This window comes from Lissotriton vulgaris, chromosome 1_1 (genome assembly GCF_964263255.1).
Source record: "Lissotriton vulgaris chromosome 1_1, aLisVul1.2, whole genome shotgun sequence".
NCBI classification, from domain to species: domain Eukaryota; kingdom Metazoa; phylum Chordata; class Amphibia; order Caudata; family Salamandridae; genus Lissotriton; species Lissotriton vulgaris.
Genome location: NC_141685.1, coordinates 1729276013 through 1729303329, shown reverse-complemented (window position 1 = coordinate 1729303329; position 27317 = coordinate 1729276013). Strand labels below are relative to the sequence as shown.

The window sequence follows — 27317 nt, the reverse complement described above, 5'->3', positions numbered from 1 at the left end:
GCTTATCACTGAGGACCACCTCCCAAACTCAGTGCCGGCTAGGGAGGGCAACATACTTCCTGTTCAGCAAAGAATAATGATTAAGGATATGTTAAATATATGTAGTCACCCTCCTTCATAACAGATGAACTTCTTCCAGGCACACTGTATATAAAACTCCATCAGACGGCATTCAGCTGATGGCTCCTGTTTGGCTGGCATCCCTCGCCCCCCATCCCTATGATTCACATGCTGTCTGCCAATTAGAGCAGCTCCAATCGACCTGCCTTCTGCCAATTTACTTGGCTCTGAAGTTGGTGATTGTAATGGCAGAGTGCAACGCAGGAAGAAAAGGAAGAGTTAACCAATTCTCATTACGCGTAGCCCCCTCGTCTACGTTCACCCCCACACTTACAAATATTATATCTGCACAAAAATCTGATTGTGATTACATTTTAGAAAAATCAGGCACAGGGAAATACAACGTTCAAAATAAAACAAAACAAAGCAGAGTGCAGAGCCATGAACCCTGCGTGATCTTAGTACTTTGGTCCTGCAGCATTAAGTGTTGTCTGTGTTGGTGTTGCTGCTGTTGCGGGTATGACAGGTTACTCGTGTTCCATGGCGATTTAAAGTCTGGAACAAAAAGAATTGTGCAGGTGGATTCAGGTTAATTGGCTTGGACTTAACTCAGCAAAAGTAAAAACAAACTTTTACAAAGAGCATACGTTATATACATATGTATATAGGTTACTTCTGTAGGTGCCACTTGGCCCATGCCATGTGTGGCACCATGAACCAGTCTTGCCTGTGGACACAACAGCACTTAGTGTACTGATATGAGAAGTCCATACTCACATTGGAATAAAAACTATAAGTTCATGAACACAAAGTGTTGCTGGTCCTAAAGCCAGCTCCGGCTAAAGTGTAACAAATGAAACAGAATCACTTGTCAGCAAAATGTCTGTAAGCCACAGCCGCTTGAATGCAGCTTCTAAATAAATAACATAAAACAAGTTACTTTGATTTCACTCAAACTTCTTATTTGGTTATTTGTGACTCGCGTAATCAGCGACGTGTGCACAGGTAGCGAACACTTCCCAAGGCTAATGAGCAATGGGTAAATGTGGAAAGCATTAGGGGCCACTGAAGAATACGGCCATGCACCAGGAACGGATGCAAGGGTGATACTCAGCAAAACATTATGAGGAAAGTCTATCAATTACCACATTGCCTAATGACAAATTCTGCAGTAATTTGCTGTGATGTTTCAGTACATTTATCCAGCCCAATGATTTTCTATGTAAAATGCAAACAGGACCGAATCTCCTGAAATGACATTCATATCAAACCTATGACTGCAAGAGTACTGTCCTACTTGATGGGGAGTAGTCAGGTGATTGCACAAATGTGGAAAACTAAACAACACAGACGTTGCTATAGATTCTCTACTTTACTGTACCAGCACTAAAGTGGGTGTGTTTTGCACTTAAAGTCATGTCCTCAAACTTTATGGTTGCATGCACAGTGGTGCCATGGTCGTTACAAAAGAGATATCAGGCACCAGTGTCAACAGAATTGAAAGACCAATGGAGTTAATTGCAGCAGTACATAGTAAACACCCCTTGCTATTCCCCCAAGTCTAGGGTATCACAGTGATTCCACCCCACCGCAGAGCAGAAATTCCGCCCAGTCCTAGTTTGTCCAACAGCAGCTTAATGCTTTCACCCAGAGGTAAGCCTGGATTATTTCTATTGAACCAGTTGTACTAAAACATGAGATAACAATTGTTCACAGAAGGAAATTCCAGTCCCAATGAAATAGATTCAACCGCTATACACGACCAAGCTCACCAACACCATACATAGGAATCCCACTGTGAGCACCGGATCTGGCTGTAAGTTAACTTGCTATTTTACGTGCCATCAGCTATTTCTATCTGGGAGAGATCTCGATGTGAATACCTTGTCCAAGGAGTGCAGACTGCTCATTTGATAAAATGGCCTCCAAGAAAGAGGGGTTAGGGGATATCATGATGTTGAGAAACACCACAGGGGTAGTAGATGAATTGCTGACAATATTATACATTTCAAATTTATAATACTGACATGAGGTGGCTTAAAATGCATTCAGCTTAAAATAATAATGTTTATTTATCAAGTGTATTTATCACCACCCTGGCAAATACTGTGAGCTGCCAGACCTCAGATTTAATTTTATTACTTGGCAGATTAAAAAAACAATTAAATTATGTCCAAAACAGATGCACAATATGTCTGCCTGAAACTTAAGATTTCAAAAAAATATATATTTATAAGGACAGGGGCATGAAAATTTAATTTAATGTTCACCTCAGGTAATTTTGTGTCTTATTGTTCACAGCAATTACCATAAATCTGCATATCAATAAGGAAGAACAGATGTCAGTTGTTACAAGCGCTTGCCAATCAGGCCTGTTAAAAAGTGACAGATGGGTGGTTATAGAACATTCTCATAAGGACCATTAGCACATTCGCGGGACATTTTTTGTTGTGCGGCTCCATGGTTGCAGCTGCATCTCTGTAGAGATGTGAGCGCATGTGTGAATTTACGAAATGTATAGTTTACCTTGCAATACAGTGGTGCCAAATGTACCCTTATTAAATTGATCTCTCAGAAGAATCCCTTGTCCCCAACAATTTCAATGTTAGTAGTACCCATGGCTGCGTCTCATGATCCGTTCTACTTTGTGGCCAGACATTCTCTCAAAGGATTCCATTAATTTTTCCATCTTACACAGTTTGAATGTTAATGCCAGTGACATTTTTATCATTTCAGATACTGCAACGAACAGAATTTATCCTGCTTTAGATGTTGGAGCAACAGAAAAACAAATTGCCCAATATAGGCCTGCTTGAATTTACCAATTTTAGTAAGGCGATGCTTTGTGTGGGCCCTTGCACGACGTGCACCCATAGCCTGCTGTGAAGGCAGATCTCTGATGCACAAGTTATATATGATCAAATACATGTAATAAAATAAAGTATTTTACTGTCTGTGGTCCACTCATCATTGGCTATATTCCCACAGAAGTCTAAAATTGCTTCACTATGAAATGACCCTCTGTGATATCTTAACCTACTCCTGCTCTTACCTCTATCATAGTCAGCTACAATCATAAAGGTTGTTTTCTACTATGCAACCACCAGGAACCTCAGATCAGACTAGTCACAGAGGATTGATTGGCCATCCGATAGAGATATACCGTGGTGAAGAGGTTCCTTATAAGGGCACAAACCTCGACCACACTGAGTATTCAACACAAATTCTGAGCCAATTAGCAGCCTTCTCAGAAACAATTGGAAACTGTATATTTAAAAAGGGATCCCACTCATTATTGGATGTTAACCTGATAACAAAAATATTTATAACCCGGGTGATAAACCTAGATAGTGTCATCAGCTAATATGCAAGAGGTGAGACAAAGGGTGTTGATGCTAAATAAAACAACTGGAAGAGGTAAGGCTGAAGAAATATCCGAAATCAAAGATGATCTTCCAAGAGTCACATTTCAAGAGGCTAGGAGTTGGAGTAGTTGGCCGAAAGAAAAGAGAATGAGTAACTATCAATTCTGCTTTTATGATTCCTGATCTCAAAGCTCCCGCAATGGCCATTGGGATGGACTTGGGTCTGAAGAGATTGAGGACCCTTTTCACATTCTAATGGCCCCTTTCATCTGTCGCCAATGTGACATAAAACTCAAAGAATCAATAGTTCCACATTCTGCCTAATACATATAAAAATATAACTCTTTCCACCAAGGTATAGCAGCAAATACGATCTCATAATGCACCATTGCCAACCGCCTTCTGGCCCTGTCCCTGCCCTTTACCACTTCCTCACACATCCCCTGGCACCGCATCTTTCTATGCTGCACCTTACTCTCTTGGGCCTAAAAGAGATGGTTTGAGGGATCGTCATACCTGCATGCTTCTTAAATGTAAGTATTTGTTGCGTAGCTACACCCCATTATCTTCAATAGATCTTTCAGCATTTAGCTGTTTTCATTTACATGGATATCTGTACAACAAATCATTAGCATCCATAACAGGCACAACATATGAGAAGAATTAAATAAGTTTCGTAAATGGCGAAAGGACATGTTGATGGTGCATTTGATGGCGGCCAGTGAGGTTCTCCCAGTTGTCAATAAAAAAATGTTTGTGAATAAACAGAAGCTCAGCCTTGGTAGGTCAATCCACATATCCCTCCATTTCTCAGAGTGGCCCTGATTACGAGTTTGGGTGTTTTTTTTATCACACCTGATAAATAACGATACCGCTGGGTACGTTATTTATCAAGTGGGATAAATAACACTATGATATGAGTTGGCTGGGATTCACATGCAGATTTTAGTGTTTAGTGCACCAAAATCTGCATGACATGGTAAATACAGTGTGCTTTCCCCTGTTACATTTCAGCAAGTTAAATCTGCTGATATTTAACGAAGGCTGAGTTATTCAATACAACTGAGAATTACTGGATACATTAAATACCTTAAAAGGTGTAATTCTGACCCATGCATAAACAGGGGTTTAAGCATGGGTCAGAATATACCGACCCACTCTTAACCAGGCACCCTCACCTACCAACATAAACCCTTACAGTTGTATCGTCATAAATCCATACCGTTGTATTTCAGACGACAAATAGTGCATTGGTTTGTCCAAGAACTAGAGGCAATATTACATAAGAGACATGCTAATGCAGAGACTGAAAATCATAATTTTTCTGACCTGTGCATTAACATGCCTGTACCATATTATGCATTGTATGGGGGGATGATGAGAGCAAGATCTCACTTTCCTGCTGTGTCACCTTGCGTTTTCCCTGCCACAAACTGTGGAAACTTCCAAAGACAGATGGAGGGTGACCACATGCACCCTTAAGTTTGTATGTGCCTCTTGCCATCCATGTGCTAGGGGATAGACATTATGAAATCATCCTTGGCAAACGACCAAAGAGGTTAGTGACAGGACAGGGGTTTGACGAAACCTTAGTGACTCAAATGGCTCACTCTGTGGAGTGCTTATTTTAGACTAACCTTGGAGAGATTTAAAATGCTGCTTCAAAATGGAGGAATCCTCTCCTTGCGGGGTCCTCCTTTACTGCTTTCCCTCGTGTGGGACCACACTGGGTCCTTGGCATAGCATCCCCCCCTCCCCCCTGACCCCCCCGCCCCCGTAATCTACAGAAATGTGATCAACCTTTAGGGTGTATTTAAGATGTGCACTTCTCTGGAGAAGAATGGTTGTTATGCCTTTGTTCTGTAATAAGGCAGGATTTACAAACCTGCCCTCATTTGTTTGCGGACTATCCCTTATAAATGAACGTTGTTGCATTCGGTACGCCAGATGGGGGCTTGCGTTTCTTTCTTCAAGGACAACCTAAACTGGGTGCTCTACAAAAGCACACACATCTGTTTCCATTGGTTTATGCACCAATAACACATGACATAAACCACCTAATCCACTTCAGAGACACTCTATTCTGTGATACCGATCGGGAACGTGGTTGTAATGTCAGTAGATCTTCAAACTGCAGATACTAAGACTGGTCTAAACTGTTTCTGATCTGTGTATAAGCAAGCATTGACAATGTCAATAGGTCTGGCTTATGAATGAATATGATTTTTGTATCACAGATGGGTAAAGGCACTTAATAGATCATCATACATGCAGCGTGTCACTCATTTTTTAGACTCATGTATACACTCATCCATCCACTGACTCATTCATGCATTCACGCTCTAACAGACAGGCAATAAAACAAACACAATCAACAACATATGCAAGATAAATTAAAAGAATACAAGTAAAAAGAAAAGAAAACATGCTGCTGTCAAGAGACAGAGGCATTTGCATGCAATACACATAACTAAATATAGGAAGCACGTCTTCATCTTGCAGAGGCACTATCCACTTTGATGCTGGTGACGGAACCATTCCGTCATCAGTCACGGTTGAGCTGTGCTGATGACGGAATGGTTCCGTCACGACCGCACCCTGTTCTGGAATGTCCAGCACAGGGGAAAAATCTGCACCGCACGGAAGCGGCTATACATAGTCTATGGTTATTTTTAAAGTCACAGCATGACCGCCACATTTAGAACCAACGTGCTGGTCACCTTGGGTAAACTAGTGATACACTAAGGACAACACTCGATAATCGTTGTCTGGTTTTGAGGAAGTTCCAACATGGAATGCTGCTCACTGCAGAGAAATAAGTGATAAGCAAGTAACCCATTAGCACTGCCTAGGGAAATGTAGTATACTTTTAGGAAAATTTTAAATAAAATGAAGAGAAGCAAAGAAGTTAAAGTGTAAACGTAAAAAGAGAAAATTGAAAACTGAAGGACTGGTCAACTAGCAATGACACCAGCATTCATTTATTTCAGGGGGATATACACAGGTGACCAGAAACTGCCATTGTCCACAGGGCAAGAGAGCCAATGACTGATGTGGACTGAATCATTATCCCAGATATTACCTTACCATGTCTTGAATGGAATCAGAGTGTAAATGGCACTCAGACAGACTAAGGCAGACAACGGCTGAGCAAAAGGCCCTCAATATAGATCAGGTGACATATGGCCCCTCACTGTTTTAGGAAAAAAAGCAGCTGCATCATTCATGTAGCAGAGTGAAATGGAAGTTCAGTGTGTCTTGTGCTCTTCCTACATGACTTTATGCCTGTATGCCTAATAAAGTTAAAACACCCTAGCTCAGTAGCTATTCTGTAATGGGAGGAGGAACTGCCATTAGATAACCAAGTTAGAAACATCAGTTTGCATCCCCTTTGAGTCAACTGAATGGCTTGACATGTAAAATTAAAAGAAAACCTAGTGGCCTCTTGTTTACAAATGTTAAAAGAGCATGTGGTTTGACGTCTACAGCTCACAGTTCAGGATAAGAACCCCATGGTGAAACTAGGGTGACAGATACATTCTTCATTCCCTCAGCTAAAATCTCAAACCAAAATTTGACCAATGAGAACTGCTTCATTTTCAGGAACTCGTGTTATAGGAGTGTGTGGTTAAATTCAGATTTCAACGTCCAAGACAACGTGCCACTTTAACACGGAGGCCCTCATTACCAGTGGCCCTACAATTTGCGATCCATGTTCAAACACGTTTATTGCATGCAGTAATTATCAGGTGTGATAAAGATCACAAACTGTTCCATTTTGGCAGGCCAAACCTGAATTTCCAGAATTTAAAGAGGCAAAATGCCATTCCAGTTAATGCCAGAAAATCACGCTTTTGGTGCAGTATGTACCAAAATCTGCATGTTAAGTCCCACTTTGAGGGCAAAACTTGCAATAGGCAATAATTATCACACCTGATAAATTATGAACACTTGGATGTTGGAATTTTATGGGTGCTTTTTACTCCAAATTCTTGACCACTTGTAATAAGCGCCCGAGTATTATATTGGACCTGTAGCTTTGCCTATCTCAGCTTTAGTTGGGTTCACGCACACTCTCTTGAAATGTACTGAAAGATGGGGGAGCTCGTGTAAGAATGAATCTTTGAAAACTTGCTGCACTAATCTATTTCTACATTAGTGATCAATTTGATCAGCAGACAGTTGTGCGGTGTGAATTTGTGTCCTGCAGAAATTCTGAAGCAATTTTATGTCCTTTTTACAGGGAGCGGAATAGCAAGGACCCTGCTGCTGCAACTAGCAGCTGCTGCCTCATATTCAGCGGATATGGCCTGAGGCAAGGATCGCAAGACTCAAGATTCCCGCTGAAACAGTATTAAGCTGGCCCTTTTGATCTGCTCCTGTCACTCGTTGGGAATGTTAGATATTGTGCGTAAGGGCTTTGGACCCGCGATCTCCAGGGAGGGACCGTTGCTTCTTCTTGTCACTGCGCGTGTCCCATAGATTCGACAAAGGAGCATTATATCCGTGAATTGGGATTATGCCACAGACTACAGCTGAGCAATGGAATAATGCGCTACTGTGCCTGAAACTCCATTTAACCCTCAGGTAACCAGAAGAGCAGAGTTTATTCTGCCACTATTTGGATATTTGTTGGAATTGGAAAATTTGAATCCGATAACCAAATTTAAAAAGCAGTGGCACTCGACACAGGGGGGCAGCACATGCTTTAGCAGCACTAGATACAATGCATTCAGCTTGGTAAGAGAATGGGCAGTAAACAAGCCATCTATCGTGTCTTACATTTAAATGCAGTCACATGCTAGTAGTTATTGAACTAGGCTGCAGCAAAGTACTTTAAATTCGATTGCCACTCAAATATACATTTACAATTGTATGCCTGTAGGATTTGTGTATTTTGTTTTAATTTGACTGTGTTCATTGAGATATTAGGTATGACAAAACATGCTTCAAAGCTAAGAATTATTGGAATCGTATAATACATTATGTGATTACTTCAAAACTCGACCTTTCAATGCCACCCATGCTTGGTTCAAGTAGGAGGAGGACTATGGATAACATGTCAAAGTACCACTAATCCCACAGAGTTGAAACTACTTTCGTTTTCACAGTTCAGAAATTTTGTTTTGAAAAATTGCCTCTAACTAAAGAACAAATGAGACCGTGCCACTTAATTCTGAAGTGAAACTGAAACTCATTTTAAAAACAATGTCAGAAACAACCCAAGACAGATGCTTGCCAAGCTTCAATTTACAAAATATTTGGCAAGTATCGATGAGTACTCTTTACACTATTGTTAAGTCTTTTTTTTTTAAAAGAAACCAATTCTTCTCACTTCATAGGGCATACATAACACCTAAGAAGCTGTCCAAAATGGGCAAAGGAAAACCGACAGCCTGCGTAAAAAGTGGCTTGGAAAAAGCGACAGATGTACATATGTTCTTCCAATGTACACAGAAACAGAATTTTTGGCATGAAGTTGAATTAACACTTTCAGGTATTTTGGGGATACATATAAAGGTAAACCTTTCACAAATTATCTTTGGGGGGATAGAAGGTGTATCAGGAGCCATTAGGGACCTTTTCTTCTACGCATCATTACTTGCTAGAAGGGAGATATGTCGTAAATAGATAAGTGAAAGTCCGCCTCAGCATTCAAAATGGTTAGAATAGACTTGTTGGGAAATGGGTCCAAACTAAGAAGATGATTCTGGGATATACTACAAAATTGGGCAGGGTTTAACCAAATTTAATGAACGGGTAAAAAGAGAGTAGGAAGACCCCTAGGTCCAATGATTATGCCTCTATAGCTCTCTGCTATTTCTTGCAAGGACCTCCCAATACATTTTATGCAGCCGTCATCAGATCGGACGTTTATATACCAGAAGGAGGATGGTGTTTTAACCCAGCGGTTTTCTTTCTTTTCCTCACCCTGGTGGGGTCCATGGTCTCTCCCCCGCAGGAAAAGGCAAGTGTATAAGTCATTAAAACCAGAAGGGAATGAGGACAACAAAAAAAACCAAGACACATTAAATAAATGCTAACACTACAGTCGTTTATTATTCCTCTTCTGTTAATACCTACTTCTTGAGATGTAATTGATGCAAATGCAGATATGCAGATGCACAATGAAAAGGTTTTTGTGACATCATTGGCACTGTTGAAATATATTGTAGATTATCTTAACACATAATGACATCAGGCACTTCACCCTTAAATGTCCACCTTTCGTTTTATATCTTACTCATTATTTTTAGACATATGATACTGCAAACGCTGAGTTGAAAGGAAAAGTAAAGCGCTTTAGAGTAAACATTTCTATTGCAGCAAAACACGAGCTGCAAATAGTACAATAGTTTGGTTTGTACAAATGAACCAGTATACCAGAACTACATACCCACGTGCCCGTTACCCACACATTTTGGAAAATATGCTTCAAGATGTACCACAGGAATCCATGTTATGATAAAAAATATTTGGGGAAACTCTCCAAATCCATGAGAGAAGTAATGGGGCTCGTTTGCTGCACTCACTCGCTCACTAATGGGTATTTGATAAAATCCATAGTTTTAGAGAGCATTATTAAATGAGCGGCACCCCACTCTGAACGTGGTTCCAGCCCAACTGATAAAAAAGTGAATACCCTTTTCCACAGCTCATCACTAGAGAATAAGCAACCCCTTTCCTAAACCACTCAACATGGTAGCCCCTGTAAGAACCTGCTAACGGTTCTGTACAGAACCGCTGTCATTCATGCTTTGTTCGAATCTACTTGTAATGTGCATCTATGCACAGAGCTGCGTTAGGTGGTCCATGGGTGTGAGGCAATTTAAAACAAGTAATACCTACATAAATAAAGCAGAGATAAGGTATGTATTTGAGGCATTTCAATTACGATATTTTTTTTACATTTAGAGAAGAATAGTGACCCAATGTAAAGTGCTTAGGTGCAATGGAAATGGTTGGAACTGCTTACAAATGCACTTACAACAACATATGGTGTTTTCTTTCGAATAGACTTTGGATGGTGGTAGGTTTACAACATTTATTTTGTACTTTTCTGGGGTTGAAAGTAGAAAACTTCACAGTGCTTGCTTTTATTAGTTGCATACAGCCTAACAAATCAACAATATTTACAAGATATAGCATTTTGCAAACTGATGCCCAATTACTAACTCTTAAGGGAGGACCTGGATAAAAACAACTGGCTCTTGGTGTGCGGTTTATTACACAACACGGGCAGTGCTGGTATGAGAAGCAATAAACTGGATGAATTGATAACTGCAGTACCAGGAGACTTTCTACTTTCGGCTACACCGTATTCCAAAGCTGGTGGAGCGGTATTCCATGGAGGCACCCAACTGCACGATTAAAGGTTTTTCCTGGTGTGGAATGGACCCCTTCAAACTCTAATTCAATAACAGCTAAAAGCCGATGAAGAATGTCTGTGGAACGTTTTCACAGATTCTTGGCTCAGAAACGCCTAATGGCCAGTATCTGAGGTGGAGATATCAGTCGGAATTGGTAACTTGGGCTATCTCAACCTAAAGTTACCAACTAACTTACAAATGGGCCCTGTACTGTAATCCTGGACCATGCACTGTATCTGCCTGTACCTCATTTACTTGCACAACTAGAAAACACTTAGATACACACTAAACAGAAGTTATGAGAGTTACATAAAAAAATTAGGATTACCGTACTATATTTGCAAGTGCACTGTAAGCTCAAAGACAACTTACTCCTTGTACGAATACCAATAGCCAAAATATACTTTTTTCTGGAAGATGTCACAGAATCAAATCTGTGGGCCACATAAAAAAAAAGTTACACTGGTGCAAAAAACATTTTTTTTAAAACAGCATCCATTTGCACCATTGTTTGCTGCTTGTGTAATTGAGTCAAGCAAACCCTATTTGCACAAGGGAAAAATGGCAGAGATTGATGTCACATTATTTTTGCCGTAGTTACTAAATGCAGTTTGAAAGACTGGGGTGCCTTTGAAGCAAACCCGATATGTGCTATTTCTCATTACATAAATGAAAGCAGTGCAAAATCTGCCTCTGTAATTTGTTTTAGGAAAGAGTTGTTTATGATCTACAGGTTGTAAAACTTTATGATGCATAGAATGATTTAATAAGGGGAAAAGTTATGTGGTATATCTATAGCAATTGACTCACCATCTATTTTCTCCCTCTTGCCATTGTGTCTATCTGCAATACGTACAAAGGCAAAATGTGTTTGCTCCATTTCATACTACACAAACAGCAAAAAAAGGGGCAGACTGGTTTCGCACTGTGCATAGTTTGAGCTACGGCTCCTGGTTGGACAAATTGGGTATTTACATCACCCATTTCTGATGTCTTTTTGAACATTTTGTGCCTCTTCATATGCGAAACCAGCTTTTGTTTCTGCCTTACTCATTTGTGTTGACAGGTTAACACATAGGCATCAATGTGGCATGCATTGCATTGAGTACAACAATGCAAGGGCATAGCCCCGAATACCTTACTACAGGTTCCTATTCACCCCAGCTGACAGGACGGCCACAGCAAGGCTTTCTATATGGCAGCACGTACACTTTTTGGAGAAAATCCATCCACAACTCAGCCCCGGCTCTCAGCAGCTCCAACCCACAATATTTCTATTGTGAAGCCATTTTAAAGAAGCGTAGCAAAGGATGAACATTCCCAAATTTCAATCCCTCATCCATCCAGGTACTTGACACAACAAGAGCATTCTCTTCTTCTCAAACTGCTCATTGTTTACATTCTATTTCCCAATGACTTGAATGCCCACCATCCACCTTGCCTCCCTGGACAAGTGATAGGAATGGCTGAAATGGCATAGGCTCGGCACCCTGTAGATTTCAGAAAACAATCAGAAAAGGGCACCCCAGAGAATGACACGAGGCTGGAAAAGGCAAAAAACGTAAATTCTAAAGAAAGGCAGAGAACATGGAAGGGCTAGTAAGCCCTTGGCCATTCCAGGCTAAGAAGGAGATAAGGCGGCGTCTGGCAGGAGCACTGAAAATTGAAAGTTCTGCTAGATGCCCTCATACAGAAGGACAGTGATGGAGCCTGTAATCCTAAAGAAAGGAAAGCCCAAAGTAGGCCCCTTGTGAAGCTGAGGAAGAGGAACATCAAAGTCATAGCAGTGGGTTGGGGAAAGGTTTGAAAAGAAAACCCAAAATGAAAGGCCAGTGGGCTGGAATCGATGTGATTAGAACAATATCTGAGCAGAACAAAAGCGTGTGAACGCTAACATTGTAATTGAAGAATTAACAACTGTGCTACCATCTCTACTTACACTGTGAATGTTGTTTCTATATAACTGTGGCGCCACTAATCCCCTGAAAGAAAAACTATCAACTGATAAATGTCAATGTGACTTGTTGGATACCAAATTCTGTTGATTGTTTTGGAAAAGGTTCCCTGGAGGTCTATTTCATGTGTAAGACCCGGGAGACGCACTTTGCATGGTACCGTTATCAGTGTAAAACCTTAATGAAAGAAAATATATGTAGACCCCAGTACCTAAGAATTGCATATCTGAAGATTCAGCATATAGAGCAGTGGTTCTCAACCTAAGGTCTGAGGACAATGAGGGTCCAGGACGCCTGCTCAGTGGGTGTGCAATAACTTATAAAATTAAATGGCAATAGCAGATTAATAAAGTGCATATAAATAAAGGAGCAAAATATATAATTTGACATTTTTAAATGTTCTATAAATAAGAAGGAATGTGAAATTGTAGACTAAGATTTAACTTGGTATCCTCTGATCGATTCGTGGGAGCAGTGCAAGTGCATCAAACATATTACAGTCAGGAAAATGGAAGGCTTCAATTGAATTAAGAAAAGCTCCAAACTTCCCTTTAAAATTAATATACATATTTTTATGTTTTGTTGTGAATTAAATAAAATATCTAATCATTTGTGTATTAAATGCATGCTTCTGTATTTTGAGGTCTTTTTTCAGTTCAAATAATCGAAGTTGCTTACGCCAGGGTCCCCGGATTCCAAAAATTACTCAGTGGGGGTACCTGGATTGTAGTAATGCTTAACTGACAGAAGTCAAAAGGTTAAGAACCACTTATAGAGAGAAAGGGCTACCGAGAGAACAATGGAAAAAGAATATTGGTACCCAGAATGCTGCAAATATAAGAAATATGGAACAAGTTATAAATACATACAGACATGAGGCAGACAAGGACTGACAAATCCACTAGAAGTAGTCCACCACTCCCAGTCTGCCTTGGCCCACCGAGACCCCAGTGAGTCCCCAGCTCTGCCTTTGCTTGAACACTATTCCATCTCTCTCTCTTTCAAATACCTTTATGAATATTGTTACTCATGTGATTCATGTGACTAAATGAACTGACTGGGGACTCCCTAAAAAACTAAATTCAACCTTAAAACACTTCAAATTATACTCCAACTTTGAAACAGAAATTCCCAGCAATGTAAGCGTGCTGGATACAAATAAAATGTTGCCTCAAAATAACAGGGCCTCCAGGAAACTTGCTGTCACACAAGATGGATGGTCTCTAGGCGACATCAAGGAATCCTTGCCAGTGCACTTTGCCTCTTGTCATTAGAAAGCCTGCTAAAAACTCTTTTTGACCACATATTATTGAAGGATTCTAAAATGAAGTAAGCAGGACAGCAAACAAATGAAATACGGGAAGGGTAGGAAAGGACGTATAAAGGCATGAATAACGAGGAAAAATAACCCCTGATGTCATATTTTGACAGTTCAAACCCGTGCTGGAAATTTTCCACAAGGCGCGCTGTCAAATTACTCGGCAGTATTAACAATTTGACCCGAGCATGGAATCCTCCGCGCGGCCCGGGAGGGCCCTCGGGTGAAACTGACATGTCCGACGGAGGTAGGTGACAAGCTGTGTGAGCGCCGAGCAGGGTGACCTCTTGTGAGAGGATCTCTCTCCGGGAACAGCAGTGCCCTCCAGGCTCCCTACAGGAAGGCCTTAATTGGCGACAGCTCAGGGTTCAGGTGCTCATGAGCAGCCAGAAGGATTGGATAGCTGCAAGATGCAGGCGCTTCATATGCCGGAGCATGCAGCCGCGACTCTGACCTGCCTAATGCAATGCAGTGCCCTTGCAAACCAATACAATGTAATAGCCATCTGAGTTTATTCTAAAAGTGTCTTATGCTACAGACATTTTGGCTTTGCCATTGCTTACTTTATTTGTGATTGCTTTATGTATGAAGGCATGCACAGAGTAGAAACAAGCAATATCTAAAAGCCATATATATATATATATATATATATATATATATATATATATATATATATATATATATATATATATATATATATATATATATTAGTACTAATGTGCACGCTGTGCATGAGCAGAATACCATCACATATAGTCAGGTAAGGCAATAAGCCAATGGCTGATGTCTTGCTGCATTCTGTGGTGGGCGGAAGCAAAATGATAATGACACCTCAGCAGACCAATGAAGGAAGAAAGCTTACTGAATATTTTTATGAAGAACGAAAGGTATTGGTTAACACCAGTTCGATTAATTAATAAAGTCAATAGGTTTTACATTTTGCCAATGATGTTTGAGGGGCAAGGTGAGGGGTTGCCAGGGCAAAAGCACACAAGGGAGAGAGCGACATGGAGCACGGGGTGGACGAGGGTGCTTTTTTAAGGGGGGACACGCGATAGAGGAAGCAATATAAATTGCAGTTAGTGGGGGAAGCACATGCGAGAGAGACCAACATGAAGCATGGGGGGGCGGGAGAAATTTGAAGGGGAACAGCACACAAGGAGGGAGCAGCAACGGGTGTGGCGGTATTTCTCAGAGGAAGAAGCACACAAGGGATAGACCCACATAGAGCATGGGGACGTGGCCTGCGGATGGGGGAGGGGTGTGCCAGAAGCACATGTTCTAGAGACCAGCTAGGATCGCATGGTGGGGGAAGCAAATGAAGGAGAGCAAAACAGAGAGGTTGGCAGGAGACTATCGGGAGGGAAAACCACATAGCGATGGCGAAGGGTGCAACATGGAGTGCAGGGGGGCAGGGGAGTTTGCAGGGATAGAAGCAAATGAGAAAAAGAGCAACACGTAGCGTGGGGGCAGACGGTATGGTGGTGGAAAAGCACAAGAAAGAGATAGCTGGAAAACATGTACGCTCTCATGGAGTGCTTGACCGTCAAGAAATAACAAGTATCGGAAATGCCAATAGGTCTGCTTTAAAGGACTGCTGTGTGGTAACTTGTGGCATAACATGAGAATGGATGTATATTTGAGTTGAAGCAAAGAATTGTAGAATAATATTGGTATAGGTTAAAAGGTCTGGTGACAGTTGTAGTGTCTAGCCAGACCCACAAATCCATGCAGGTTAATGACTGCCCTCCTATCATTTGTGCTGCTGCCAGAGAAAAACATCATATATTATACAGTCATCTAAGACACTTTAATACTTTTCAATGTCATGAGTGTGCCCTTGAAAGTTTGAGCCAAGGCAGATGGAAAAATAAAGTGATCAAAGCTGAGTCAAGGACAAGCACTTTTTTTGTGGAAGCACACAACTTATCTCCATCAAAACATGTACTTCTGGCTCCCAACATGTGGGTGGAGGCAAAGCCCCTCTCTGTGATTCTCACATAGTTGTCTGGCAAGTTAGACCATAAGAAGTTCTCCAAAGGTGAGCAGTGGAATGATGCAAGTCAGCCAAAGAAAAGGATGACAAAGAGGCTACCTTCAAACGGTGGACGCAACACGCAAAATGGACAAGGTGGGACAAAGAAATCAAATAAGAAGCAAGCAAAAAAAAATTACAATAAAGCCAAACAAGGGTAAGCAAAGGTTGGGATGTAAGCCCACTGTAAGTTTACAATGGGTCTTTTGCCAGCAGACAGCTTGTACTGTCTGGTAGGCGTGACCTAAAAAGTTGATTTCCCAATAAAATGTTTAGGTAGTAGAACCACCCTGTACTTCTACAATAAAATGTGTAAATAAATAGTAAAAGGCATGCTTACTCAGTTACGTAAAGCACAGAAATTCTCGATTTTGTCCATAAAAAGCTAGAGAAGAATTCCTCATATCTTTAATTTGACCATCAATAGAACATTACCTTTTGTAACAAGGGATAAAGGCTTATGAAGAGCCAGCATTGTAAATGATCAAGCACCCTTGGGCGATTCTAGAGAAAAGCACATTTAAAGGAACGTGCTCTGACGAATTGTCTCCACAAAACAGCTTCATCTGATATTTTTAAACGCGAACAATGTTGAATCTATCCCAGTGAATGACTGTCACATCAAAAAAAACTCCCTACATTCTGGGGTTTTTCAGGATCACATAAATTGCTTGAATCTTTTTTTGTCTGGATACCTTTCATACTCCAGCTGTTCAGACTCTTTTTGTCTCTCCATCGCGCTTCTTATAGTCTGGCTGTTCCTCCTCTCCTCTCTCTATTTCTTTTTCACTAATGCCACCTACTCCTGCCTATATCCTAGTACCTACAACCCAGAATATCTGATCCTGTGCACACCCTAGTACCTCTAGACTTTCTCCCTCCAGCCTAGTTTCTTTATCTTTAGGCTAGATTATCTTACCCAATTACCACTGTACCACTAACTCAATTTATACACTGATACCTATAGCTCCACCTATGTGTCTGGAGCTCTAAGTCTACATAATATCGTAGTATATCCATGCTTACCTATACCATCCTATACCATAGTACCTCAAACCCATTTATACCTATACTCTTTTAGTACCACTCCCTCCTATATTCTAGCACCCTACCCATACATATAGCCAAATACCATCACCACAAACTTCACTCTTCCTGTACCCAGATGCTTCTATCCATATTTTATACCAAAGCCCCATTTACCTCTGTCTATACCTATACCAAAATACTTTAGACCGTGCATATAACCTAATAACTTTACCCCATACCTATACTTTACTATCAATATCTCTTCATATTCACTAGCAACTCAATTCCTACTAATACCCTTTTATGTCTACTGCCTACCTATACCCTAGTACTTCTACCGTGCCTATACCCTAGTATCTCTACTCTTCCTGAAATCATGGTATCTGTACCAACCTGAAAAAATCATCTGAAACAAATATGTGATACAACTCTTATACATACAGAAATAGGTGCGTATGCACCTCTTTATTTGTGTAACTCCTGATTTTGCCCTAGCATATCCACAACAAAATGTGGATTTGCAAATCCACCGCTCCTAAACACCTTACCCCAGGGAATCAATATTTGTTTGGTAAATTAAATACCCCTGAGTTTTGCCAAATTGGAATCAGGACTAAAGCCGGCAATAACCCATTAATAAAAGATTCACAGGGGGACAGAAGATTTTCAGTAAAAGGGCAAAGAACTTTCAGAGTTCTCTCATTCACCACTCACACTCTTCCAAATTATGGATAAGAATACATCTTCACATTAGCAAAATATGCGTAGCTCAACTGAATTACTGGAGGACTTGATAATTCTGAGTCTAAACCCTAGTAATTCCTCATTTTGAGTCACTTTCACCCAGCCATATTGACAGCTTTCAGCACCCGAAATCTCTCGTGAAAGTTAAAAGATCAGCAGTGTTCACGTGGATCTTATAGTTCAGATGGAGCTCGACACTGCTGTTAACGGCCGCCTTTGAGAAATATGAGGTCTCTCATAATATGGCCGAGAAGATTAAACCACTTGGCGACCCACACGCTCACCTGAGATCAATGGGGACCCTGCACCCTCTGGGGTGGATTACCTAGAGGTTCACTCCACTCCCTTACTCCCCCTGGAGTGCCCATTTGCTACATCCCCGATGCTTGTACTATACGCCTGTCACTCACATTTCTGCATTTCCAATTAGCTGCACATGGCAGCGCCAGCCAGAGGGTTTCAAACGTTACTGTTTTGTTTTATTTTGTTATGCATACATTGGCTACTCCTCTACAGGACAGGGTGCACTATGTCACTCTGAGTTAGCATCCTATTTTTTCCCTATGCCCCACTAACCCCTCCATATGATTGTGTGATCTGCTATCAGAATATTGTCAGTGTAAGCATGATGAGATGAGTATGTCGGTCCACTTTAAGAACCTGTCTATTTTTGTATCCTGTACAACTCGTGGGTATTTTTGATTAACCCCTTGCATGCTCATGATGGGCAGGAGCCGTCACACGTCACAGTGGGCGTGTGCGCAGGACAGCCCTCGGCTGTCCGAATCCCACCCACTTATTCAAATCCCCGCACAGCACGAAAATTCGTGCCACATGCAAGTGGTTAAATGCCAAGAAAAAAATTGTAAAATTGTGCATGGATATTTGCCATCATATTTGTGCAAGTGTACATTTCTTTCTTTTCTCCTCCATGCAGAAAACATTTTGTCTCATAGGGAAAGCTTATTCCCCTATTATACATGTTTTGGGAGTTTGCATTTTTTATATATGTCGACCCAGGATATGGGCATACTCTTTCCCTTCACAAGAGTAAATCTCAGGTAATTTTTTTAATGAGAAGAGTTTAGAAAATATTGTTTGAGAAAATGTCAACACTTCACAGTTCATTTTCCCCTAACTATGCCTTGTGCCCCTCTTTACCATTTCCTGATTCATAATGCTCACGGAGTGGCGGACAATTTGAAGCGTAAAATTACAATAGTAAGGTTAAACATTTCCGAAAGGACAGTGATAGAAGCTGGGAAAGGCAGCCAGGACAGTGTGAGCAGGGCAGGGTGTGGAGGTGCCATGAGAGCCAATATGGGAGGGCAAGCCACCCATCTTTCTTCCCAGAGTCATTTGAAGAAGTTGCAACGTGGTATGTTAACGCTAAATAAAAACCTAAATCAGCAAACTGAAAACAGGACAGACCTCTGAGTAGGATAGAAATTCTGACACTGCCTTGCTTGTTCACCTTGAAGAATATGATACAATCATTCAAAATAATGCTAGGGCACAAAATAGCTTTTATGGGAAATCTATTGGATATTTGAATGCCCATTTCCCATCAGACACTGTTTTTTTTTCACGTCCTGATGCTCTATCACTAGCCTAGCATGTAATACTAAATTCCTATAGGAACTCTTACAGAAATGTTATAGGACTCACCTATTGCAAATCTGATAAAGACATATCCTGCTCTTCATCTGGGGATTTAAAAGTCTGAGTAAGAAACTCACGGAAGTCTGCTAGGATGGCGGTGGGAAATTACACCGGCTCCTGACAACTGGAAGCCCCAAACAAATTATCGGTGACTAAGGAAACACAAACTAATTTGCAGAACTGTAATTGTACAATGCTCAGAGAGAGATGCACCATTTTTCACATATCTAAACAGAGGCGGTGTACACGGTTGAGCGGTCGTTGCCAGCCATGACATCTCTTCCTACAGCACACAAAAAAAGCTTGAGGCTCATACAAAACGAAACATAAATTACAATAAAGTGTTATTTTTCTTCCACTCACCAGCCATTTGCTGGATGCCGCTGAAGGCACCCAGGTTACTGGATGAAGTTGCTTGCTGCAGAAGCTGAAAGGAAACAGAAAGGGAGAAGGAAGTGTCAATAGTAGGGCCCATTAATCACTAAATTACACTTCTTGCTTTTTTGCCTCTTCTGCACATTCATATCATGTTGATGGGCTCAAGATCCCCAGAGGACAAGCTGTAAACCCTATTAATGTCTAATCTCTATTAGGAAACACACACACGTGCACACACACACATTGGGGGAACTCAATAACATTGCTGCCTTAAACAAAAATTAATCAATTTCCGCTTTTTAACAGCCAGGTGTTAAATCTATTTAAAGCAACATAGCGTGACTAATTGTAGCCCTCTGTAGCCGGATAGTTACTATAACTCATCACTGTCAATCAGGAACCGCGCATGCCTTGAAAGCTACTCAGTTACAGACTGGAATAGAGACATTTTCTAAATGGAAAGCTTTCTTCCTAGCAGATCTGGAGGCATAGTTGAGAGCAGTAGCCTTGGCCAGTCTTCAATCCAACCCCACTCGAGAAAAATCTCCCCATCAGAGGTTCTGGTGCAAGTGTGCCGTCTTCACCCAACCCCATTCATGACCACCACCCCATCACAGGTTCTGGCACATGTGTGGTGTCTTTACCCAACTCCACCCGAGACCACCACCCCATAAGAGGTTCTAGCACACAAGTGGTGTGGCAGCACCACAGATTGAAAAACAAACTTCTAGCTCTAATACTTCCAGATTGGATGGGGCCACACAGTCAAAAGTGGGTCAGAGTGACCCACTACCCTTTCTTCTCCTGATGGTTGTGCCATAGGGAACTGCCTTTCCTGGCATTATCGAAGAATCTGGTTTAGCACAATCAATAAAGGGTGAGTATTAAAGAATTGTAATGTATGTCACAGGGGTATTGCGACTTAAAAGCTTTAAAATCAATAGGCAAACCTGTCAGAATGCACTTTAGAACAAAACTTTTATTACTTTATCTTTGGAACGTGAGAGCCCATCTCAAATCAACGCGCCTTCGAGATCACTTTAAAAAACAGCCCATAAATCATATAATTGTCTAGGGGCAGCAGTAGGGAGCATCTCCCTAAGCCGCATTCCACCATCTCTGTTCACAGTTAGCGCATGATGAGTGACATGTGAATATGTGAAATGTTGGTTTTTCCATGCATTTTCTTTTATTGGGCTGGGTATTTTTGAAGAGGCTTTTTATTAGTAACTTAAATAGGGAAATAAACGTCACTACTAATCAATAAATGTAAGGCTCATCTTCTTTATAAGCATCATAACTAGGCCTGGGCGGTAAATTTCGTTCCGCTTGCGGAATTTGGGTAATTTCACGTTCCGCGGAGAACTCTGAATTGCCAAAAATTCTGGGACCAACGGCTTCGCAGAATTTTTTGCTTGTTCGTGCTTTCAATATGCATGTTCGTGAGATATTTCTCCCCGAGCAAGCAAACATTGTTCGCGAACAGAAAAAAAGCTTCGCGAATGCGGAGAACAAGCAATTCCGTGTTTTCGCTGAACTTTGCATGCTCAGGGAGATTTTTTACTGTTTCGCGGAGCTTTGCGACTAATCATAACCCAAGTATAAGGAAATAACAAAAATATCAACATTGTTGGGTTTTTTATTAGTAGCTGGAGGATTTCAAACAGAAATGCTGTACTAAAGGACTATTGTGATATCAGTTGAAATGCCTGTTATGGTGGTTAACAGAGTGAGCAGTGTAAGATCGGTGTGATTTGTGCTTGTGTAAGGCAGTGTGAATAGTAAAGACAGGTGGTGACTAATACATGGCCACTGATGTTAATGTCATCACTTTATCACTGTTAGCGCACTTTCCTGAGAAGGACTGAACCAATGATTGCTTTCAGAATAGCCATGACAATAATATTTTCATCATTTAGATAAATGGTATATGCATTTATGCAACACTAATATCCTGAAGGCCTGCCATGACTGACATACGTGGGATAATGCTGACCACGCCACACCTGCAAAGGCCTACTAAAAAGTCTCAGAGCATTTGCTTACCTTCCACTAATGTGATCATATATTATATCACCCTAGTAAGTGTTTACCACTCACAGTTTTACAGGAAAACCCTCGACATCCAACTCTTAGGATGAAACAATCATTGCTGTGCCAATGAAGTTGCACTACATAGACTACTGTCAGAGCTTAAGCATCCATATGCTTTGTTATTTCTCCCCATTTGAAATGTATATGCCACGCCATGAGAATCCGGCATTCATTGGCTGATTTATTCAATCACTTTTTTTTTTATTTCGAGCAGTCAAATATCCATATTTTAGTTACACAGAGACAAGGATTATTGAATTTTTCAGAGAATTTGCTAATCTCATTTACTGGGGATATCTTTTTAAATGCTAAGAAATATGATAGCGAAGAGCAACCAAGATCGTCATTGCAGCCAAAATACACCTTTCAGTCTTCATTAAATGGTACATTAGAATCAGTTTTACCAACTATATTTTTAAAGATGTTACACAATGCACAGTCGGTGGTATGATTTTTGATATTATTCACAGCTATCAATTGCATGCTGCTGTAAGAGGTCATTTTATTCTTAATTTACAATGTTATTTCAGAATCTACAGATTTTATTGAGCTAGGAAAACCAGGCAGCGTCTCCTGTTGTGAAACCAAAAATGCTAGTAACAAACAAAATATGATTGCTATCAGAAATGGGAACTTTAGGATTTGATCCTCCTTGCTTAGGCACCTGAAGCAAATGCCACCGAAGGTCGGAGTTTAGAATATCAAGGCTGTGTAGGTTTGATTCTACCTCATGCCTCTTTAATCCACCACCAGACACTGCCGGCCCCCCTTTACCCTACTCTTGCAAGTTTCTGCTTTCTCCCCGTGTCACAGGTTTTCGGCCTCTCTCTTCCCCTTTCTTTTTTTACACTTTCTGGCTCGGCATCAAAATCTAATGAGGAAAAATATAGGCTGGTCATCACAAATGAGTGTTGATGGGTAACATCTGCAACTACTGGCTCAATCAAGTACGTTAACTGACCAATAACATTAGTCTACATCACAAAAAATGCATTCTGCTGTCATATACTAAATATATAAAAGTCATGTGTGTAGCTATTATGAAACCCATCTAAACTGAAAGTTTCAGATGGTTCTGTTACCCTATAGAGGTTAAGCACTGAGCAGAGGGAATATTAGCAATAAGGGACCAGTAACACACACGCTTTAGAAAAGACACGCACTATTTTTCATACCATCTTTAAAAACAAGTAAGAATAAATAATTTCAGAGAGTGATTTAGTCAATCCAAGTTGAACTCTGAATACAAAAGGTCCAACTTTAAGTGGAACATGGAATGAAATATGCCACGTACTAATAGCCAGCCTATTTGGCCTTTGTTTGCTTGACCCCTGTTTTTTTAGAAGGCACTTGTGGAATTGTCGTCTGTGCCACCTTCCAAAAAATTAGGTGTGAATAAAACCTCTGATAACGGTGTTGGGAACAAGATCTCAGAATTTTGCATGCTGGAAGATGTCTTATATCATCCATAGTTTTTGTGGTGAGATATGCCGCTTCTCTTGACCAGCCCAAAATATTTGCCAATTACCCTTCTATGGGACAGGAACCTCAGCTGCATTTGACTTGGTCACTTTCGTAATCCTCTGGAACTGAACAACAAAGGTAATTTGGCCTGAGAGCTGCTGCGTGACACAAGACCGGAAGTGCAATGACGTGCGAACAAAATGATCTTAAAGTTTCTAACTGGGCATCCAGTCAAAGTACTCAGCAAGCTGGGTTTCCTGCATGCTTTGTACATGCTTTGTACAATCTCTCATACATCATTCTTGCAAGAGGCTGCACAGCTGACAAAACAGGGATTGGTGTTTACGAGTTTCTTATTATTAGGAGAGCTTTCACTATAGAAAGTAAAAGTCATAGCACACACTCTGATTGGCTAGATGGTCTTCAAACTTTCATGACCAGACCGCTCACTACTGCAAGATGAGAAATCGTGCTTAGTGTTGTTGAATGTGATAAGCCAAGGCCCATCTCCCTACTTTGCTAAATTCAGTTCTCTCAGGAATACTTACAGCCAGATACTGCGGTGTGAGTCCGCCAAGGCCCGTGAGGTTCCCCCAGGTGGCAGTGTTGAGTTGCTGCATTTGCTGAGCCAGTTGCTGCTGCATGCGCCTCTGCTCTTTATCCTTTTGGGTATCTGCAAACTTCACCACTATTGGCGAAGAGCAGCCCTACGATTGGACAGATCAAAAAATTGGGATAATAAAGCACATTTTGTGTTCATGTTATTACTCACACCTGAACATTCAGCACAGTTATCAAGGAACTAAATTGACCCGTCTGTAATTATTTCACATGCATTTAATCTTTTAAGATATTTTCAAAAATCATCAAATTAAAAAAGACAGGGTTGCTAAAGACTAAGGCATAGTTTCATTATGCTTTCCAATTAAACACCCTGGCTCAGCTCAGGTTAGTCTTTAAATACAAACACTGGGATTTTCCCATTGTACTAGAACACGTTCAATCACGATAACTTATAGACCTCAATGGAATGGAATTAATAGAACATACACAGCAACTTACTTGTCAGGCTGGGAAACGCCATGATATTTTCTACACTACTTCCCACCATGATGGTGGTATTTTATAGCACAGATGGTAAACTATGTTTCTTTCTCACTCTCCAACATATTTCAGGTGAAGGGATAATTTTTTTGCATAAGAGTTTAGCTAGTCGGGGTAGAAGGCACTACTTTCACTTACCTCTGTGAAGTGATTGATAGGGACTTTCCAGCAGTGCCTCATTCTACCATTTTACATTTAGTAACAAGAATGTCTCTGGCAAATGGCAATTTCCATTTTTGGATGTGGCACTGAATTGCCTGACTCTGGTCTGAATTTGTGCCCAATGAGAAGAGAATGGGGTGATGGACAGGACTCCTAGAGGGTCTGCAACCTAAAATGTTCAAGGAGTTAAGTTTGTAGTCTTGTATATTTTGGAGCTCTTTGGAATGCCTTCCAAGTAGAGAAGAATGGATGCTCCAGATATTTTTAAGGTAACCATCAGAAAGCAATATTGTACAGTCCTTCAAGAACCGGTCTGAATTGCAAGATGGTATTTTATTGGTGAAGATAATGGAAAACGGAGTTTCCAGCTTTGTTTTCCATCATTTTCTAAGATTTACATTGAATGTGTCGATCCATGGCCCTTCATTCAGTACGCAAGGTGAATCCTAGTTGTTGTACCATCGCCTTTAAAGGATGACATTCTTCAGAAAAGTATCTCACAGACCCATTTTGGATGCAAGGGAAGCAATGTGGTCATAATCAAACTGAGCGCTGTTTATGGGCCACCAAACCAAAGCCAATTCAAAAGAGAAGACCAAACCTTCAGAGACTCACCTGTAGGAAACCTAATACGTGAAATCATCTCTCATCCTATCAACTCCATGTCAGGTGTCAACACCCTTCAAACAACTTCAGCAATTTTTTGGAGAGCTACGTGAACAGTCACGCCCCAATTACCATACACTGGTGCAAGCTAAAGCCTTCAGTACCCTGGTACCCAAAAACTATGCTGACAAAAACAAACCATTTGCAGATAGGAAAGAAAAACAGAACTCCTGGGGATCTCTTAATATTTAAATCCCGTGGCTCAACATATAAAGCGCTCACCATATCAACCACAAATGCAAAAAGAAAAAGAACAATTAATGGACAGAATGCAGAACAATGTTATACATTCACCCAGTGCAGAGATCTGGGCCAAAATCCATCGTTGTTTTGCTCACAATGACATTTCACTTTGGACCCAGTCATATGCAAATCAGTTTTGAACCAGCGCCCAATGGGAAGAGTTCATTCCAAACTGCCAGGCCAGGTCCTGCCTGGACTGGAAACAAGCATCCTAAGACTAGTTTCAGGCTTTCAGCCCTCATCATCCAGGATAGCTTGACTCCAGTGGCATGGAGAGCACGGGAACCACGTCTGGGTATACCCTCCCACTCGGGGTGACAAATGCAAAAAGAGCAATTGATGGACAGAATGCAGAACAATGTCATACATTCACCCCAGTACAGAGATCTGGGCCTAAATCCATTGTTTTTTTGCTCACCATGCCATTCCATTTTGACCCAGCCATATGCAAATCAGTCTTGACCCTGTGCCCAATGGGAACAGTACAGCCTGAACTGCCAGGCCAGGTCCTCCCTTGCTCACTAATTATTTGTGTAGCAGATATCAACCAAAGCAAAGTACTATAGCAACACCATCAAGGAAGTCACCAACAGAAGCAGAATGCAGTTCAAGAAAATCAAACACTGTATTGACCCCTTGCCGGACCCAACTATTCCTCACTCCACAGAAAAGTGCCATGTCATCAACCTCTTCTTCTGTTAAAAAATATACAGCTAGCCAACAGCACATTGATGAAATAAAGCCTGCTCCGGCTCTTCCTTTCACCCCTTCTATAGAATTACACAATGGCCAGCCTTCAAAGCCAAACCTCTGCCAGATCTTGCCGATATCGCTCAGAGCCACTTCTTACGAAGATGATATCTTACCATCGTCCTACATTAAAACTCTGGCTTCAAATCACCCTGCAGCACAGAAACTGCTCACATTTGAGAACATATGAAGATGAACCCTATCAGCAGATATTGCTGGACCTCTCAGCTGTTTTCCACACAGTCGAGAATCCAACCCTCATACTCACCCTGGAATCTTTATTGGGATTCACCAGCAATGCTCTTTACTGGTTTTCCTCTAACCTTTCCAACCCAAAATAGTTTTTTCACATGGGCATATCTAGATCACAAAAGATCCCTATTGCCTATGGAGTCCCCAAGGACTCCATATTGTCTCCTGTCATCTTCAGTCTTCATATGGAGCCACTTGGCTTTCTACTCATAGACAACAGCATCAAGATTCACTAATATTCAGTTGATAAATCTACTTGAAAGTCTCCTCCCCTTCAGCCATCCAATGCCTCAAACACTCCTAGCCCATCATCCAGATTTGGATGTCCAGCATCTACCTGAAGATCCACTCAACAAAGACAGAACTCCTGGTATTTGCCAAGACTACTAAACAAGATACAGTATAAACCTGGGCCAATCTCATGAAACTTGACGGTTTCAAACGCTGTCCACCAAATGCCAAGTCAGTCAGTAGGTACTTTATTCGGTTAAGATTATTAACCATAAAAGCATACAAAATACAAAATTAATTTACATTAAAATAACATAAAATTTAAGGTAAAAATACATCAGTTTTCCTTACAATCAAACAATACAAAGTTGGTAGGAGTGATATCCTTGTTCTATCAGAGTAACATATCTGGGCCAAGGGGTAGGTTCTAGTAAT

The 27317-nt window shown here is 41.0% G+C and overlaps 1 protein-coding gene across 26 annotated transcripts in view; it reads right to left on the bottom strand.

Annotated features, from left to right (window-relative positions):
• CELF2 (CUGBP Elav-like family member 2) overlaps nucleotides 1-27317 on the bottom strand; it is a 1275464-nt gene that overhangs the window by 152302 nt on the left and 1095845 nt on the right. For 17 of the 26 annotated variants that reach the window (XM_086918974.1, XM_086918970.1, XM_086918972.1 and 14 more), the window contains 3 exons: nucleotides 24023-24181; nucleotides 19902-19965; nucleotides 526-615 (listed from right to left, as the gene is read on the bottom strand). In XM_086918974.1, the coding sequence (XP_086775100.1) occupies nucleotides 526-615; nucleotides 19902-19965; nucleotides 24023-24181 (313 nt within the window). The remainder of the gene's footprint in view (nucleotides 1-525; nucleotides 616-19901; nucleotides 19966-24022; nucleotides 24182-27317) is intronic. The other 9 variants (XM_086918984.1, XM_086918983.1, XM_086918992.1 and 6 more) reach the window with 1 other exon arrangement.